The sequence below is a fragment of the Alexandromys fortis genome, unplaced genomic scaffold, assembly GCF_014885135.2.
Source record: "Alexandromys fortis isolate MF-2015 unplaced genomic scaffold, M_Fortis_MF-2015_v1.1 scaffold_45, whole genome shotgun sequence".
Classification (NCBI taxonomy): domain Eukaryota; kingdom Metazoa; phylum Chordata; class Mammalia; order Rodentia; family Cricetidae; genus Alexandromys; species Alexandromys fortis.
The window spans coordinates 10,848,888-10,869,183 of record NW_026067926.1 but is presented as its reverse complement, the minus strand read 5'-3'; the positions used below and the strand labels follow the sequence as shown (position 1 = coordinate 10,869,183).

At 45.0% G+C, this 20,296-nt stretch overlaps 1 protein-coding gene across 2 annotated transcripts in view; it reads left to right on the top strand.

The window, feature by feature from the left end:
• Window positions 1-20,296, top strand: part of Insc (INSC spindle orientation adaptor protein) — an 85,288-nt gene that overhangs the window by 8,355 nt on the left and 56,637 nt on the right. For both annotated transcript variants that reach the window (XM_050143206.1, XM_050143205.1), the window contains exons 3-5: window positions 14,219-14,564; window positions 15,454-15,506; window positions 17,323-17,446. In XM_050143206.1, the coding sequence (XP_049999163.1) occupies window positions 14,219-14,564; window positions 15,454-15,506; window positions 17,323-17,446 (523 nt within the window). The remainder of the gene's footprint in view (window positions 1-14,218; window positions 14,565-15,453; window positions 15,507-17,322; window positions 17,447-20,296) is intronic.

Below are 20,296 nucleotides of genomic sequence, written 5' to 3'. Positions count from 1 at the left end.
TGTTCTCTGTGGTGGGCTTCAAAGCATGAAGGCAGGGGGCCATATCCAAGAGGCAAAGGCAGGGGTGAGATCGGTAAAGGGGTGGGGAGACCCAGAGGCTCTCAGCGTTCTGATAGTGTTACTCTCCCAGGACCACTGTTCATGTGATCCCCCAGCTTCCCTGCTCTGCTACAGAATCACCAGAGATCTATATTGATGGGCCCAAGCCAGCAGAGCCATTCTGAAGTCTCACACACCGTGCCATGGCTTCTCAGCAAGAAATGAGTGAAGGATTCGGGATGTAACCAGCACACCATGGGCTCTAGATGGTCCCAAGCTTTACAAACAACATAAGAACAATTTTGCATAGTGGAATAAGCTGACCCTGGGTCTTAGAAGTTGGACCATCAATTGAGTTTCTTGACACTGTCCAAGGATACAGCATAATAGAGAAAATCAAGACTCTGGTCTCGTAGTTTCTGAGGTTTGCTTTCTCATCTTCACTGTGTGGCATTGCCCAAATGTCACACAGTTTCAGTGATGGTAACTTCATAGGACTGCTTTGAGGGTTAAAGTGAGCCACTGAGATTGAGTTAAGCACTTAGCCCAGTGCCAAGGATGTTTACTAAGACAGTTTGCAGTGGGGTCTTACATGATGCCCTTAAATCCCTGTTTCTGCATCTGTAAGGAAGAATGGTCATCTCCAACCATCAAACCACCTTGAAGGCTGATACCCATCAGGGGCTCTAATTGGCAATCCCTCCCTTGCTGGGGGCAGGGGGAATCTATTCCCTCTGACCTAGAGCCTCCTAGAGAAATGTTTTAAGAGTGCAGTGCTTGGTACTGGAGTTAGTTCCTTAAGTTGAGGTTCTGCCACTCCCTCCCCCTGCTCCAACCCCACCCTGCCTAATTCCAGCCTAAACAGCATCATCTGGTCAGGAGTCTGGTGCGCGGAGACGACTGTGGTTGCATCTGGAGTTGTGTTTGCAGTCTGCAAGTCTCCAGCAGATCCAGATTTGGGGGCTTAGTCGCCTCATTCTAGATGTCTAGGAAAGCCTCCGTCTGAGAGCAATGGAGGAGCAACACGGGTAACAGGATATCTTCAGAGACCTGGCAGAGCTCCTTGGAACACCAGGCCTGTGAGATACTGTCCCCCGGCTCCCCAGGCACGGGAAGGACCGTTATAGCATCAAGTTCAGGTTCCAGTTTCTTGTGGATATGGCAAAAATGGAGCCCCAGTCCTAGCCATGTTCCCTCAGACTCCTTGAGCGGAGACCCTTCAGGCTCCTGACTGGTGATTTTCCACCATGAAGGGAATGTGACTCATTGCCAGGCCCTCTGCCTTGACCTCAATTTTCGTTTCTCCTCTGTGTGAGTAATAGGATCAGTTGTCTGTGCTCGCAAAGGACAGATTTCATGCATAGTGAGATGGCTGCTTAAAGTTCACGGTTGAGGACATTTGAACCACTAGAAGTTCGGGTGTGGCAAGAACAGCAGGATCCCCCACCACATAGCCAGAGCTGCCCTGGTTAGCTAGACATTTTATGTTGGGGTCAGTCAGCAAATCCAATAGAGAGGTGGGGCTTAGAGGTCCAGAGAGCTAATGACAGAGAGTCAGGCAAGCTATGCAATTATGGGATGCTCAGTGCTAACGCAGTCCAAACCTTAATGAGCCACAGTCCCCAGACTCTGAAATTGAGGGGAGTATCTCATTCCGTGGCGGCACAGTGACCAAGGCTGGGTGTGGATGAGTTGGTACTGGGGCTGCATCTGGGGGAGGGGACATTTTCCCTTGCCTTGTCTCCTCCCTGGGAGACCCTAAGGACTCTTAGATGTATGTCCCCACAAGACCAGGCTCCCCCTTCTGCAGTGGCCTATGGATCCTACTTGTATAGTACCTTGCACTGAAACCAAACAAAATGAAACCTAGCTCCTTCTTGGCTGTGACTCCCGTCCCAACAATGGCAGCTTTAGTCACGGACATCCAGGGATCAAGTTTCATCTTCTCTCCTTCTCTCATGTCCCCTCACTTCCTTCCCTTCTGGGACAGCCACTTCTTTCTATTCCCAGTCATTGTCATTGTTGAGGCTCGGTTTCTCTCTTCCATGGACACTGTCTCTCAGGCAGCCCCCAACTGGTATTTAACCCTGCTTTATTCCTCTTCCAAGTGACTCCAAATGTGCTCAGAGCTAAATCCAGATTCCTAAACTGACTGCATCCAAGGTGTACGATGAGGGACAAACCAAGAAATTTCTTCAGACTCTTCCCTTTGCAGCCTCCTGCTTTAGTCAGGACAGCTCAGGTGGGATTACTAATTTGATCCTTTTGACCTTTGGACAGCTTGTGCCCCTCTGCATAGAAAGCCACTGACTTGTTGGTCAGCCTCTCTTCCCTGAGACAGGGTAAATGCTATTTCCATTTTGTAAATATTCACGGTGAGGTCAAGCAGGCTCTGTCTTCTGTGACCATGGAGCTACTGCTTCACAGCCTCTTGACAGCCCGTGTTTAGTGAGCCTGAGATGTTAGGCTCTGTTGTGTACCCACCATGGGCTCCACCCTGCAGAAGTTTCCTTATCTGAAGTAATAGTAGTCCGTCTCACACAGTTTTTCTGTGGGCAGGATGAAAGGAGGCAGTATAGATAGAGGCTTGGAGTCCCAGTTGGCTTCTTGCTGGATCTCAACACACCGGCTACTGTGAGGATTACTTCCAGATTTGATTGCTGGTATTGCCTCATTTGTGTGAGGTGTTAATGAGCCTTGTTAGGACTGAGAGCTTCTCTTGCTCAGCTTTTGGAGCCTCTAGTGGTGTATGGTGTGTACGTAGAAAACATTTTATTATAACCTGGGCTTGACACATCCTGGCTAGGGGACTTGGTACGATGAACAGCTTCTTCTAGTTGCATCTGAAGATGTTTTGGAGGACAGAGCCAGCAATGCAACTCAAAGGAAGAACTCTATGTCCTTCAAGCCTGCCCATAACTGGAGGCAGGGATTTGTGTCAGAGCCTGGGGCTTGCATGGTGGATGAAATGAGGTCCAGTCACTGGGGTGGATGGTAGGGGAGCTTCAGAAGCCTGGCAGGTGGTAGAATGGCTGGCTGGGGAATCTTCTAGAGATGGCACCTAGTTTTTAGTTGCTTTCCACAGAATGACACAGTGCTCTTAGGATGGCCACCAATGTACTGGATCTGAGAGGACCCCTATATGGGTCATGTTGGTCAAAGGAAGCCTTTGAGGCAGGGAAGAGAAGAGAGCAGGGAAGGCATAGCTCATACCTGTCTAGTGTTCACATCAAGTTCCACGGCACTGCCATGACGGTGGAGCTTGAGCACAGGGAAAGATGAACTTGAATTCCTGTGTGTGTGGATGCATTTGTAGTCTCTACCTAAGGACACTGAATGTGACTTTGGGACTGTTTGTAAGATCCTTTAATGTAGCGCGTAATAACATGGTGTTAGAGTCTGAAGTGTTGGGTTCAACACCAAACGTTGCTACTTACGAGCCTCAATGCACGCTACTAAATCACCATGGGCTTTCTTTCCTCCTGGATTTCCATACCCCTAAGAACCAGACAGACTGGCAGCTACTAGTGATTGTCATTCTTATTCTCAAGGAATTTAAGCTTAATTAATATAGTGGGGAACAGCTTCATTCAGGGTGCTAGGCCCAGCAGCTGGAGTACATGTAGGAGAGGTGAGGTATACACAAGCTGAACCGGCCCAGGGGAGAGTCCTGGACTTCTGACAGTTTATCTCCTGTGATCCCCTTTACCCAAAGAAACGTTTACATGATCCCAAATATATAGGCATATAAACTATGTATATAATCTAATAGTTATTAGTAATAAATCAGAAATAAATTTATCTTAAAGCAACTCTTTTTGTATATATATACATTTTTCAGGTATAAAAGCATATCTGCATTCTAAAGAGATTGAATATGCTGTTTTTTCATAAAGAATTAAATCTTAGATGACTGTCTGACCCTGCAGAACATAGGATAACATCTATGATTTGGAGCTGATTAATATTTTGACTTTATAGTTAATTAAATTTATCATTGTAAGTACAATGAATTATATTCATTTAAATACATAGTAAAAAAAACCAGAAGCATATATGTGCCATTTCAGAAATTGTTAGATATTCCATCCTAGTCCCAAGCCAAAATTAATGATGTTTTATGAAACTAAAATTAGCAACTTAAACAGCCATTTTAAAGTCAAGAATTCTAATACAACTCAAGGATATGCTAATTTGGTATTTACACACTGAGGATGATGGTAGGAAACTATTACAAGGATTTAAACGGTTGATACTGGGGCATGACAGTGGACTCTCTGGAGCATGCAGACATGGGGGCATATGAGGCATGAACTCATCTAAGAGTTCCTCAGAGATGAGTCAGCACGTGAAGAGACATGTGGGCAAGAGGTCAGGACTGAGAGATTGACAGGACTTGGGGATGGTGATTGGAAATGATGGGGGAAGGTGTAGGCGAGAGAACGGGGGCCCAGAGCACAAGAGCTCATAGCCGTTATGAAGGGGAAGAGGGAGGACGGCCTAGGCAATGGCTCTGAGGCAGGTCTCTCTCTTGTGGACATCATCACTCTGACTCTCAGACATGTACAGAGCCAACACACACACATACATACACACACACACACACCCTTCACAGAGGTTTTAAGATAAGCCATGGGCTGTTGAGACGGTTGCTGCCAAACTTGGCTACCCGAGTTTGATCCATGGGACTCACATGGTGGAAGAAGAAAACTGACTCCTGCAAGTTGTCCTCTGAGCTCCTTATATGTGTATGTGCATGGTCGCAATGCAGTAAATAAACAATCATTAAAAATAGCAAGTCATGAAGGAATTAATGAAAGACAAGCCATATTAATAACTTCTTTCAAGCTAAAGGCATCTGGAATGCCAGCATTAACAGCATTACAGAGAGGCCAGCTGTCAAAGGTATGTGCTAGCTGACTGTGCTGGAAACAGATGCCTGGTTCATGTCCCTTTGCATTCTGAAACAGAATAATGAGCCCGAAGATCTGAGAGTAAAACAGCCCCACTGGTCAGCTTTACAGACCAGGTAATGGTAACATACATCTTTAACACTAGTAGCCACAATGACAAGCACCTCTAATCCCAGTAGCTGCACTAGTTGCCATAGAAACTGGGTGGTGCATGCCTTTAATCCCAGACCTAGAGAGGAATAGAAAATGATATGAGAGCCGGGTGGTGGTGGCGCACACCTTTAATCCCAGCACTCGGGAGGCAGAGGCAGGTGGATCTCTGGGAGTTCAAGGCCAGCCTGGTCTACAAGAGCTAGTTCCAGGACAGGAACCAAAAANAAAAAAAAAAAAAAAAAAAAAAAAAAAAAAAAAAAAAAAAAAAAAAAAAAAAAAAAAAAAAGAAAGAAAAGAAAAGAAAATGGTATGAGAGAATAGTTGGGTGGTGGTGGCACATGCCTTTAATCCCAGCACTCAGGAGGCAGAGGCTTGCAGATCTCTGGGAGTTCAAGGCCAGCCTGGTCTACAAGAGCTAGTTCCAGGAAAGGCACCAAAGCCACAGAGAAACCTTGTCTCAATAAAATAAAATAAAATGGGACGAAAAAACTCTCAACACGTAGTCTCATTCTGAGATTTCTGGAGGTAGGATCATCATTTTAGACTGAAGTTGAGGTAAGAGCCAGGGGCTTGCTGCTTTGCTTTTCAGATCTCCAGGTTGGCTTTATTTATTAAAATACAATTGAAATTCCACTACATTTCCCCTCTTTGTTTAAAATAAAAAGGCTATGTTAGTTTATAAGAAAACTATCTGCAATAAGTACAATAACTATATATAATATATACAGACAATAAATACATCAATGATGTCTAGTCCATTGGCATTTTACAAATTCAGAGAAAATATTTCATACCTATTGTATCTTGGTGAGTCCAAAATCTTATACCTAATTTACTTTCTATCCTAACTTGCTTTTGCATCTGATAAACTATAGCTATCTAATCTTCAACTCCCTCAGAGACCCAAGAAGGAAATAATCTTCCAAAAAAATGTAATGACAGAAACAGCTGAATACCTAGACAACCACCCAAAGTTCCTCTGCAACATTGGCATCCACCTTTTGTCTACAGGCCTAGCATATCTGACAGGCTTTTCTGTGAAGCAGGATATTTTATGTTCTAATTAGGATAGCATATGATAAGCAGTTGAGGCAGGGCATTTTCTTGTCCAGTGGCTTATTTTTGCCTCAAAGAATGTAAGCTTCACATGGAGTTTCTTTGATGCCCATTGTCTTCTCTGAAGTACATTGGTTCTGCCAGGAGCATATATGTCTTATTGTCATAAAAAAGAAGAACCTAGGTTATTAAAACATCTTAAATGCCATATTTTGTAGATCTCTGAAGTGTTTGAAGATGACCTATCTATCTAAATATCTTTGCTTGACTTTAAAAACATACCTAATGTGACTACAAGCTTGCTTATATAGGTGATTAACTACTAACTTATATTTTCTTATTATCCTAAACAGTTGGTAATAATAATTTTCAAGGACTAGAAATTTACATCACATTATTAAATGAGTTATATAAGTGTAATACCTTGAACAAGATTAGAAATGTATGTACAAAATTAATTTTTAAAATTTAAAATGTATTTCAAAAATTTAAAATGTATGAAAAAATTAATTTCAAATTTGTATCAATATATAAAATTTGTGTACAATATACAAAAGTCCAACTCAATGTAAAACATTTAAAATTAGTAGTTGCTTTTTAAAAGTCAATTCAATAATTACCTTTTTATCTTATCATATCTATATCTTACCTTCTTATTTTCAGAGCAGATTCAATGATCTATTGTTTTATCTTATATCTTTATCTACCCATTTTCTTTTCAGTAGATTATTAAATCTACTGTTCATCTTATCATATCTATATCCTCCCTTTTTCTTCTCAGAGTAGATTGAATAATCTACCCTTTTATTCTATCATATCTATACTATACATAATCCATTAAACAACCAAAAACCACCCACCCACCCACCTCTTGGGAATGTGGGCATCATAATCTTAAATTTACTTCCTGGGGGCGAAGGTATTTTTAGGGGATTCTGAAAGAAAAATTTGGGCTAATCATCAAGTCCTGGGAGAGGGAGCTGTATCATTCAGCCTATGCATCATGGGAAAGTGCAGGGGTGTCTCAAGTCCTGGCTAGAGGAGTCTGTGAGACTGGATTATCTCAGCGAGCCACCATGAAATTGTTGTGAGCAGTTTGTAGTCCAAAGCCAATCTTTAAGTGGTGCTATCCTCTGAATGGTATCAACCAGTGGAATCATTGTTGTGGGACCCCATATTCTTTCTGGAGGCGTCAAATATTACTGTAGGAAAATCTGTTGTTCACTGTAGAAAGCATAAACTTTAATCATATCAAACAGAAAGTTTAAATTTTGATAGTCATGCATTCAAAGAAAGATACCATAGAGATGAAAACGGGTATGAGGAGAAGTAGAATTTTTGGAAGCAGAGTTTTGATAGCCTTAGCCTCAAGATTTTTAGTTTCCTTTTGTCTCACACCAGGTGGCTCCTGATATGAGAAAGAAACTCTGAATTTTTCCTTCAACAGTATGCTTGGATTTAGAGAAGAAGATCCACTGTGCAATTTCAAAGTCAGCTTTGATTTTTAAGTGAGTCGTGACTATCGTTTTACTGAGAAGAAGGGAGATTTGTATATTTAGGAAGTAAAATTTTACCCTGCAGAGGATATTGGTACCATAAGTCAGATTTTTCTTTGCTTGGTGATTTTTTTTTCCTGGATGGTTATCTTTTCTTCTTTAGGTATCTAGATGTCCAAGATCTCTCAAATTTTTGAAGATGGGTATTTTTCTGCAAAGAGAATCAGAACCCTGCTCCAATCTTCATGAGGTTTCCTTACAACCTGTAGGACTGTCACCTCTGTGGATGAGATGTCATATCTCTTTATCAAGAGATTTTTCCTTTTCAAACTGAATCTTAATTAATTTTGATGGTATCTGTAGCTTTTCTTCTCCCGCAGAAGCAAGAGTGAAACCCCTTCTCTAATGTAGCACATCTCCTGGTTTCCACACATCCTTGAAATACACCAGCTGGTTTAATTCAGAAGTTTTTTTCTATTATCCAAAGTCTCTCTGCAGCCATTGTTCCTATCTCCTTAGCATTAAAAAAATTCAAGGTTAATAAAGCATTACACAATCTATTTCTGGGAGTCTTTTTCATCCCTTTCTGTTTGGTTAACATATCTTTTATAGTACAGTTTGATTTTTCTGTAACTACCTGATTGTGTAGTATACCTGTAATATGCTTTATATTATAATAAGCAAAAAACTGTTTCACTTTCTTAGAGACATATGCTGGAGAATTGTCTGTATTTATTTGTGTATGTATGTATGTATGTATGTATGTATGTATGTATGTATTATTTGAGCCTGGACCCAATTCTTAGCCCTGTCATCAGCCCACTATAGGGACCCCTCTGATTGAGGATACTGGCTAAGGCATGCCCGTGAATACAGGCCAGAGATCACATGGGCTCAGTGTGCAGGAGGTATCCACATGACCGCATTTCTAACCCCTATGATAAAATGGCCGGCAAGAGTGACTGAGGAAAGGAAGGGCTCTTTTGGCTCACAGTCTGAGGGTACAAGCATGGTTGGGAAGCCATGGCAGCAGGGCTTGAGACAGCTGTTCACGTTATAATTGCAGGGATGTGTGGCGGGGGTCACATTGTATCAGCAGTCGGGAAGCAGAGAGAGGTGAGTGCTGGCAGTCAGCTTGTTTTCCCCTTTGTGTGTGTTCTGGGCTTCCAGTCCCTAGGACGGTGCTCCCCTCAGTGAGGGTAGCTCTTCCCATCTCAGCTGAGCTGATCTCGCAAATTCCTCTTAGACAAGCCCAGAGGTTTGTTTTTTTCGGGGTGACTTTGCAGCCTGTCAAGTTGATTGGTATTTGTTATTAATTATCATAGGATGCAGAGAACAGTTTCTCTTTGAAACTGTTTTGTTCGAAACTATGTTAGGTCTTACAAAAAATGGGGGGGGGATGAGTAAGATACCCTCAAAGTTGCCTATTTCTTGAGAGAGTACTGTAGACCTCAGAACGACTGTGCACAAATTGCTTTGTCCTTTGTACCCAGGCACCACTCCCCTTTGTCAGGACTCCTGAGGTTATCCAGGATACAAGGTCTAGTCTTTTACTGTGTTTTGCCAAGCATTTTAATGAAAAAAAAATGGCATAGGGCATAGAAAGGAAATATGAAGTGGACAGAATGAATAATAAACGTGGGAGTTTCTGGCTAATTTGGGGGTAAAAACAGCTTGGGGAAGAAGGTCAGTGCATGGAGACAGGAGACAGCATGGAGGAGCAGAGGGGACAGGAGGCCATTTGTCACATGAGGGGTGGACGGAGGGAGTTTGCACAGTCGTCTGAGGTAAAGAAGCGCTCACTAATGTTCCTAGCACTGCACAGATGCACTCGGGGTACATGGGGAAACATGCCGTCTGAGCACTGCAGAGTGGCGATGGTGCTCAGCTAACTTGGTAGCTAGGCGTGGATAGGAATGCAGAATTAAAGACTTGACTGTCCCACTGCCCTGCAGAGACTCATGCTGGTGCCACTCAGCACGGGACTCTCAGAAAGAGCAGCGGCAGAGTGAGGAGCACGGTGGAAACCTTAAGCAACACGCAGTGGAGGAGTTTTCTAACCCCATCAGTGCCTGGGGCAGAAGGGTTGGAAGTTAAAACCCCAACCACACTGTCAATTATTTATAACTCATTGCATAAATTATTATGTTTAAATTGGCTGCCTAGTAAACAGTATATAGTTTTGCACCACAGAGGTTAGGTCATTCTAAATTAATCTATCCTTGTTTTGATGAGAGAGGGGGAAGGGAGGAAGGGAGGGAGAGGAAAAGAGAGAGGCGGAGGAAGAGAGATAGAGAGGGAGAGGGGGAAAGGAAGGAGGAAAGAGAGAGAGAGAGAGAGAGAGAGAGAGAGAGAGAGAGAGAGAGAGAGAGCAGGGAAGGGAGAGACAGGTTTCCCCATTGGACCGTTTGGGTCATAGTGAGGCACATGAACTGGGGGAGGGGAGGGTCCCAGATGGCACTGGGATGTTTTTCCTTGGGGGGATCCAAGAAGCACTCTATGACTCAGAGCGAAATCCAAAGTGTTTACACTGCCTCAGCAGCCACTGGCGTGCTGGCCAGTCTCTTTTCAGAGCTCACCTCCTACTCATCTTTTTCCCATACACTATAGCTGTGCAGTCTCCCCAGTAATTCCCTTCCAGGGCCTTTGCCTGGGCTCTTTCCTCTGCCACAATCACTCCGTTTCCATATTTTATCACGTCCTTGGCAGAGTCTGCTCGGGATTTACGTTCTCAGGAAGCTTTGCCATGGCCACTCATTGAACATGGCAATGACTTACTTATGTCTCACAGGAACACTCTATTAATTTTTTTAAAAAATTAATTTATTTTATATACCAGCCACAGCCTTCCCCCACCATCCCCTCTAAGTCCGTTTCCAGCATTACCCTTCCTACCCCCAATCCCCCCCCTTCCATCACTATCCAGGAAAAGGCAGGTCTCCTATGAGTATCAATAAAACATGGCATATCAAGTTGCAGTAAGACTAAGCAACTCCCCATATATTAAGGCTGGGCAAGGCAACCCAGTATGAGGAATAGGGTCCCAAAAGCCAGCAAAAGAGTCAGAGGCAGCCCCGGTTCCCATTGTTTGGAGTCGCATAAGAGGCTCAAGCTATACAACTGTCACATATATGCAGGGTGCTTAGGTAAATCCCATGGAGACTCCCTGGTTGTCAGTTCAGTCTTTGCAACCCTATCGATTAGTTAACTGAGCCCCTCTGTTGTCCTCGACCCCTCTGCCTTCACAGTAGCATTCCTGATCTCTCTGACTCTGCCTCACCTTCAGGAAGAAATGATCAGTTGTTGAACACCACACAGTTTTCATTTATTCTGTTCTTATTACTTGCTTTCCTACCTATCATGTTCTCTCCATAAAGGGATGGATGCTGGTTGTTTTATTTGCTGTTTGATCTCACTTCCTGTTCATCACAGGCACTATGTGAATGATGGTTAAACAGAAAAATGGATGTTCAGATGGCCTCTGTGAGAACATGTGGAACATACACCAGCATATGTGGAAGGAAGAACCATGAGGGCGGTGAAAGACTGAACACCTTGAAAAGCAGAAATGGAGAGTGTTTTAGAGTTCTGTCTGTCTGTCTGTCTCAATCAGAGCTCATCATCCTCTTCCCAGTTCCTTTCTGCACCCGTTTTGCTACTGCAGTTACATATCAGGGTCTGGTCTTTGACTCTTCTCTCATTCGCTACACCAACGAACCAGAGTCAATGTCTTCATGATTTTATCTTAGTAATAGTCTTTGTTTCAGTTCTGAGGTTTGAACATAGGGCCTTGGGCATGGTAGGCAAGTACTCTGCCACAAAAGTATACCCCAACCCTTCCTTGAGCATTTAAAATTTGTTTATTTATTTTATATGTGCGAGTGTTTTGAGAGCATAAATGTATGTGTACCACACGCTTGCACAGTGCCCATGGAGGTCAGAAGAGGACCTCAGATCCCTGGAACTTGAGCTGCAGATGGCTGTGAGATGCCATGTGGATCCTAGGAATAGGACCTGGGTCCTCTGCAAGAGGAGTCAGTGCTCTTAACCATTGAGCCATTTCTGCAGGTTTCTTTCTTAACCATTCTTGAAGGATTGTTCTCCAAGAACACTTTCTCTACTGGAGCTCAAAATTCCTCTCCATCTTCTATTTGAATCTTTTTGGGTGGATAGAAAAATCCTTGGTTCTCAGCTCATTTCCTTGAGCATTGCATGGTGGCTACTTTTGAATAAGATGTTGGTCTAAAAATATCTGATGTTAACATAAATTTCTATTCTTTATCTGTAACTTGGACTTTCTTCTAGATATACAAGGGGCCTTTGCACCCATCTTCTCCATTATTCCATTAGTCTCTCCTTCAATTAGCTTTGTTGGTCTTTATCATTTATTTCTTTTTAGAGAGTTTTATGTAGTCTCATCTGGCCTTGAACATAGCTGAAGACGACCATGAACTTCTAATTATTCTGTCTCAAGAATGTAGCAAGCTCCTCACCTGGCTTGTTTTCTTATGCAGTGTTCTTACTAGACTAAGTCTAGGATGGACATCTTTGTTTCCAGGCATCTAATATGTTCTTTCAATGCATCCCCAAGTTTGATAAATGTTATGATTTGGCTCCTACATGTCCTCCAAAGGTTCCTTTGTTGAACACTTTGCTCCCAGCTGGAGAAGCTGCTGAGAAGAATAGGAGGTAGGGGCCTAGTAAGAGGATGTGAGATTGTAGGGACAAGGCCCTTGAAAGAGGCTTTTGTACCTCACCACAGTAACCATGGACTGAAAGCTCTGAAAACATGAGCAAAACCAGGTCTTGCTTCATCGTGAGATCCCTGAATGCTTTGTCACAGCCACAGAAAGCTGGCTAACACACCCCGCCATCCAGAGGTAAGAGTGTCTCCACTCAGAAGATCCGGTGCTCATGTTCATCTCAAGGTGGTATACTGAGAGCTGGCCCTGGAACGTGGTCCCTAACTCTGTGAATTACCTATTATCTATCTGCTCCAGTCTCCAATCCTGTTGTACTGCCCTGTCACCCTTCAACAGCATATCAGGGTTTTCAGCATTAATGTCTGGATCCTACCCTAAAGGCCATGTTTCTGGCCTTCTGTCTCCTCACTGTTCTGCGCTTTCAAATGTACAAATCTAATCCAAGGGACTGATGCATTGTCCCTCTGCCTATCATACTTCAAATATACTTCTTCTGCCTTAGTGTGTCCAAGCAGTACCATGCCCTATAGCCCTCCCCTCCGATAACACCTTGCCTTGATCTCTATCTGAAGAGACAGCCTCATCCTCCTTTCAATTCCCAGAAGACATTTAACTATATGGGAGAGTGAGGATTAAACTCTGCCTAGACAGGTGTGTTCTTGTGTGTTTCAGACTGAGTTCTGCAGCTAACAGGCAACAGGCATAACTCTTGGAACCCAGTGGTCCTGGAGTTTCTCCTGCACAGCCCAAGTTCCACCATTAGCACAACCATTAGCAATAGCTCCAGTTACTGTGATTCTTGGCTTAGACTGACAGCATAGGAAGAGGATCAGATTAATGCAGCTTAGTGGCAAAGCTTCGTCATTCTGCCTGGGAGATGTACTAGTTACATCTAACTAATTGTCGTGAGCAAATGCCTGAGACAAGTAATATATCGAAGAGTGCATTTTGGTTTATGATGTGAGAGGATTCAGTTCATGGTGGAGGCGTGGCCACAGGGACATGAGGTGGCTGGTCCCATTTGCATCCCCACTAGAAGCAGTGAGCAGCTAATCCCAGTGGCCAGCTTGTGCATAGGTCACACATGTATTGAGCTTGTAATCAACTGTCCTGCCATGCTGGGGGATGACGGTGAGCTCTCCTGCTGTCTCCCCACGCCTCTTCTTCCTTTGAGCTGCCCCGCAGTTCCTTGTGTCAGCTTCCCCGCAGTACCTGACATACACGGGACACTAGATACAGTGACTCACAGTGTATTCAGTGTTCATTAATTAATGTCTGAAATTACGGAGTAAATGCAGTCAATCTGGCTCATTACAAGTTTACATCCGCATTACAGAGAAACTGGAAGTCAGGAAAGTTGAAGGACAGAAGGGAAGAGGCTTTGATGCCACCCCCCTCCCCGAATCCTTAGGACTTCTACCTTTCCTTCTAAGATTCTCTCTAGATTATCACGTCTTCATCATTGTCTTCATCTTCTGCTTATAGCCTGTGCACACTGCTGTTTCTTCTTCTTTGGGGGACTATTTTCATTGTCAAACTTTCTAGAAGGCATTGTTTTAAGAACGTACACACAATATGTCCATATAGGTCTGCCACAGCTCACTTTATGTTGTTGCAATTTGATACCTCCTATCAGGAGTCATGGCCTGCCATAGATCAGTCTGGTCACCTGCCCTCAGTGTACTGTGTCTCCATCTTATTAGCTGTTGGGTGATGACAATGAGAAATTATGGAGAGAATTGGGGAAAGAGTGCTGAGCTTAAATTAGATGCTCGGCCAACATCGGAGGCCTGGGACGGGAACTCTCTGGGAAAGGTGGAGTGTTGGCCGTCACCCTGCCGCTGTTCCCTGGTTGCAGGCTACCCTTCATGCAGGTGGACTCGGTCCAGCGCTGGATGGAGGACCTGAAGCTCATGACCGAGTGTGAGTGCATGTGCGTCTTGCAGGCAAAGCCCATCAGCTTGGAGGAAGACACACAAGGTGACCTTATCCTAGCAGGGGCTCCTGGCCCAGGAGATCCACTACAGCTGCTCCTGAAGCGGGGCTGGGTCATCAGCACAGAGCTTCGCAGGATCGGGCAGAAGCTGGCCCAGGACCGCTGGGCACGTGTGCACAGTATGAGTGTGCGTCTGACATGCCATGCACGCTCCATGGTCAGCGAGTACAGCACCATCAGCAGGACCTCCTCACAGGAAATGGGCCAGGTCAGCCATGCCAAGATAGGGCTAGTGGGTGCTGGGTGGGAGGAAGCCTTTCTATATTCTGGGGTCTGAACCTTTCCTGGCTAGTGGTTTCCCTTGTCTTGTAATAAAGTAGAGAAGGATAGTGAGGACATTTAATGGAGATAGACTCTTGCAAGGCATTGTGGCAGGTGTTTTCTCTCCACAAATGTCTCTAATCCACACGCCCACTGTGAGCAGAAAGAGCTCTAGAACAGGATGCGTGGCTTCAATGATCAGTCTGTGTTATGTGACGTTGGCAAGTCACTTGACTCCTCCTTGCTCTAGTGCTTTCTCTCAGTGATTACAGCAATATTTATCCCGCGAGGACAACTGAATAATGACATGTAAGGCATGTCACGCAGCTGACTGAAAAGATTAGTATTATCACGCCCATTTTATGGTTGAGGGGGTGAACTCAGAGGCTGAGTCGCTTGTCCCACGTTAAGCAGGGAATGACGTGGAGGAGGGCCAGACCCAGCATTTCTGATTCCAAATGCATTCGAATCTTCCCACAGTCAAAAGTAAACCACTGAACTCCCACCTCCCTATTGGGATTTCTTTCTCTCCTTTCTTTCTTCATCTTTCACCTTAAACTTCTTCCTTCACTGTAGGCAGCGGGTGTTGGTTCCTTCTTTGAACCCAGCTTAAATGCCTCTTCCTCCCCAAGGCTTCGCAGATCTCACAGTCTAACTAACTGTCTGCTGCCTTTTCTTACTCTCTCGGTGCATCCAGCCTTGGCCTCTTTGGCTACACATGTCCCAGGTCACAGGGCATTCTGGGTTCTGTGCCTGTTTCCCTCACCTTCAGGCCATAGAGGACCCAGCACAGCAGCTGGTCCCCAATGGAATGACATGATCTTTTCTGGTTACAGGCGGAGAAACTACTCATGGAGAAATGTTCTGAGCTCTCGGCAGTCACTGAGAGGTAAGTGTGCCTGGGCTGCGTAGCCTGCTGGCCCCCCCGGCTCTGGGAGGAAGGGTATCTTCTCAGGGGGTTCCACTAGCTGGTGGTAGGCCGGAGTTTTCTTTTCCCTAGGCATTCCCAGAAACCTCAAAGGACAGACTACCTTGAAGTCAGTGTAGTGATATACATGTCTGCAATTGCAGTGCTTAGAAGGCAGAAGCAGGAGGATTGCTACAAGTCCAGCATGGTTTACCTAGTGAACTCCAGGCCAGCAAGGACTGTATAGTAGAAACAAAAAGTAAAATAAAATAATGAAAGGTTCCCATGAGGTTTTTGTCCCATATTCAGAGCCTGGGGAGAGGGAAAGTTGGGAGAGAGCCTTGGGCCTTAGTGGAAAGCTGTTTGGGGTAAGCTGACAATGGGAGAAGGTTTACTTTAAAGTTGGAGGGCCCCCATGGCCTGTAAAGTGAAGGCAAGAGCGCAGGTCAGGTGAAAGGTGAACTCTCACCTCCACACACATGCGCAGAGACAGAGATGTCCACAGACACTCACTCACTGTCACACAGACATATAAACACACACTCATAAGATCACAGAATTCTGCCCACAGTCTCTTGCCCCTGTATCATACCATAAACATACATGAGTTCACACTCAGGTGCACACATACCACTTAGCTTCATATGGACTCACTCTGAGTGTGTGTTGACATGTTCCTTTACCCTTCATGCCTCAAATCTGGATTTTGGCATCTGTGGGAAGCTGGAGAGTCTTCCCCTCTTCTGAGCAGGAGATTTTCAACCCATGGGGTGGAGGTCAATCTAATCCCCTCTAGTTTTTCTGTCTGTAAGGAAATCTTTGAGGAAGCTTCTTCTTCTTCTTCTTCTTCTTCTTCTTCTTCTTCTTCTTCTTCTTCTTCTTCTTCTTCTTCTTCTTCTTCTTCTTCTTCTTCTTCTTCTTCTTCTTCTTCTTCTTCTTCTTTTTTAAATCACATTGTGGCAGCAATTTTTTGTTTTTCTTGTTAAAATAAGTTTTAAACTGAAATAGGAACATTTGTCTTTCCACATCCCTTTCCTTCCTCAGTGCCTCTCATGACTCCCATTCTGAACTTAATAGTACTTTTTATTCCTATTATTATGATTACATACATATATGCATGTGTGTTTGTGTACATATGCGCATGCACAAATATAAATAAGTCCAACTTTCTGAGTCCATTTTTCTTGGTGGTGTGTATGTGGGGTCAAGGCTGACCCACTCTGGATTGGAGAGTCGATAAGAACCTTATCCCAGGAAGAGACCCACACTTCTCCGCCAGTCATTGTTGTCTGTGGCTCTTTGTCTAGCGGTGAGATCTCCATGCTCCCCCTTCCATGTTAGCATATCTATTGGTATTGCCATCCTTTCTTTCTTGTTAATGATGGGCATCGATTCTTCTAAGCTACAGCGAGAGCAGTAGTGGTGCACTGTGCTCTAGCTACCTTCTCCAAAGCTAGTGCCCCTCCACCTCAGGCGCCTCTGAGACCAGACGATTGGTCCCATTGATAGCTCACCATCCCAGCGAGAACCCAGAGGTCTGACTTTGCCACCTTCTGGTGTTAGCACTTCCCAGTAGCAGGGAATGTGATGGTTCCAGCCCTTCTCTGTAGCGCAAGAGACCAGGGAACAAATCAAGCTGGCAGATATCATCATCTCTTATTCTCTTGGAACTGTGTCTTCCATCTCGTCTATTCTGGACATACACCATGCCTTGAGAAAGTCCAGGTCTGCCCTAGCCACCTCTGTGGTCCAACCAAGGACCCCTTCTGGTGGCCCACTCTGCGATTCTTCCTCCCAGGTGCCTCCAGGTGGAGAATGAGCATGTTCTGAAGTCAATGAAGGCCTGCGTGAGTGAGACCCTGAGCACGCTGGGCCAGCACTTTGGCCAGCTACTGGAGCTGGCTCTGACACGGGAAGTGCAGGTCAGTGTGGCCTGGGAGACGGAGGACGCGTGGGGTCATCAGGGAGGGGGCACTGAGTAACTCAGCCAGGCTGAGAAAATGCAAAATGGGCTTTCCTGAGAGACATCCTCCTCAGATCACCAGTGTGCATGCCAGCATCTGGGTGGAGGCTGTCGGGGGTCAGCTGGGGTTTCCAGAATATCTAACCCAACTCTGTAGTTTCCAAATATGAGAACTGGAGTCCAGGGAAGAAAGATTTAGCCAAAGTCACACAAGGTAGTGCCAGGGCCTGGTGTATCTTCCGGTACTGTTTCCAGCACCCTGAATCATTTCTGCTGAGCTATTCACAGCACACAGGGGGCCCTTCTTATCCTGAAGAACTTAAGCTACCTGCAGGAGACATGCCATTTTTTGAAGTCCTGGCCGCAGAGAGGACTCTGGAAGGGTTGTCCTGTTTCTAGGCAGGCTCATGTTTGTTTTCGGGAGGAGGGCGTGGCACCCTCTGTAGTCGGTCAGATGTCACAGCACAGTGTATGTGGAGGCTCTTCATTCCCCCTGCTCTCTCCTTCATCCATGAGGTGAAGCTTTCTCAAGAACAGAAGTAAGAAGAAGTACAGAGCAGGTGGAAAGCCTGTGAGCTAAATGCACATCATTTCCCTGTCCCTGCTTTGGTATTCCGGAAGCTCTCCCAGCGCCAGGCCCCTTAAGGTTTTCATTAGGAAGCTATTTACATGTTATTTATAGTCCGGGAATACTGTGCCACATACTTACCATTCTTTCCCACCACCAAATAAAAGCCTCCCATAAATAATAAACATCTGATTTTCTCCATACCGGCCTCTCTGATGAGCTCAGAGATTCCTCTCTTCTTTTCCTGTGTGTGTCCCATTTTGCACGGGACCGAGGCTCTTCTGGCCTGATTCTCCTGCAAGTCCCGCCTTGGCCCGTGTTTGTACACCTATGTCAGTGTGACTGGCCCTAGGTGCTCTCACCTTCTCAGTCGCAGAAGGGTCCTCAAAGGCTACCCTCCCTCACCTTAGAATCTGAAATAAAGAAACAGAGGGTCTCAGTGCTGAGGGGCTGGCGCTCTGGGACCCTAGAACACTGGAGTTCTGGGGATTGGGGGCTCAAGCACCCTGAGTCAATGAATCAGTGTTAGCAATGACAAAGAGGAACAAGGGTGGTCATTTTAGTGTTCATGTCCCAAATTGAATCATTATACATGACTGTCCATGTTGGTAAGAAAATCTGATGGCGTGATGGACGGAAGTATTGATGCCCGAAGAAGACCTGAAACCCTGGGGACCCCTCTTAGCAGAGGAATTGCTAAGCAAGGGTACAGTGTCTCTTTCTAACAGGAAGCTGTAAGGTAGGGCTGCTCCTGCTTTTAGCTGATAGAGTCATGGGAAAGGCCAAGATTCTTCGGAGGCTTGGACCATGCGTCTGACTTCCTAGGCCAAACTTCATGCCACTTGTCCCCCATTCTGAGTTTATTCAGGGTAGAGCTCCTGACCCCATACTCCCAAGCTTCTGGCTAGCTGCCGCCCACTGGGAGGTGTGACTGTCCAGGTATCTGATGGCTGGCCTGGCAGGTGACCACGGTCAGCAGCTCTTCTGCTATAGTAGAATCCTCAGCCTTGCTTCCCAGGGAGGGGTGACAAGGTCTGTCCTGATGTTTCTGTGCATTTATTCTCTTCCTAGTAACTTTTTTTCTTGGTGTTTTCCTCAATGTCATTCCCTAGGATGCTAGGGGAGCCTATTATGCCCAGAACTTGTATATGCAGGAACCGGTGTCCTGTCTTAAATAAAACAAAACCTCTTTATTTGCACAGGGATAACTATGATGCCCTCTTTGCTTTGCAGATCTTCCTGAGGACCCATTGTTTGGTACCACTCAGACTCAGGATGGGCTTTCTATCCTCCTTAAGCCTCTTTGCAAACATTTTCACAGGGCTGCTCAGATATTATCCTCTTACATTCACAAGACACTCGGCTACCTGTAGAAGGAGTTTTGACTTGTTTTGTCCATGTATTTCTAAGGCACACATGTCTTGATGATTTGAACAATATATGGTGGAGAAAGTCGAGTAGTTTATTTCAAACTGGTAGGATTACAGTAGAAAGCTAAGAGTCTGTTTACTTATACTGGGATCCTGGTGTTTCACAGCATGCATTTGGGAGATATTTTCTTGGTACTATGGATTTATGCTGGATAGCAAGTGGGAGTCATCTCTCTAAAATCACATATGAATAAAACAGTGAAGCAATGCAAACAAGGGTGATAATGATACGATATTATGTCATATTGCCCTGACTCATTCTGGAATATAATTAAGCCCAGTTCTGGGCCCTATATCAGTTATTGGCAATATCTGCGTTGGCAAAAATCCTGACAAAAAGCATCTTAAAGGAAGAGGACTTGTTTTGGCCCCTGGTTTGACAGGAAGGCATGGCAGGGTTCACAGGGGCTGGAACATGCAGCTGAAACACCTCACATCTGAGACGAGGGGAGCAGAGTGCAGAGAACGCTGATGCTCAGCTGGCTTATCCCCCACCCCTTTATTTGTCCTGGGATTCCAGCCACTGAATTGTACCACTCACAGTCAGGGTGGGCCTTCCATCCGTGTTAAGCATTTCTGAAAGTATTTTCACGGGCATGCTTAGAGATGTATCTCCTGGGTGATTCCAAATCTAGTCACGTTGACAGTGACTATCAGCATCCACTCAGGGGAAGCTCCAAGAACGGAGGGAAGTGCTGTCATTGGAGGTTGTGAAGAATACTTGGAGGGGGCAGAAGGTGCTCAATCTAGAAGTGGACACTCAAAATCCACAAAGGGAAGTGTACCAGGGTCATTGGATTTCACCTCCAGG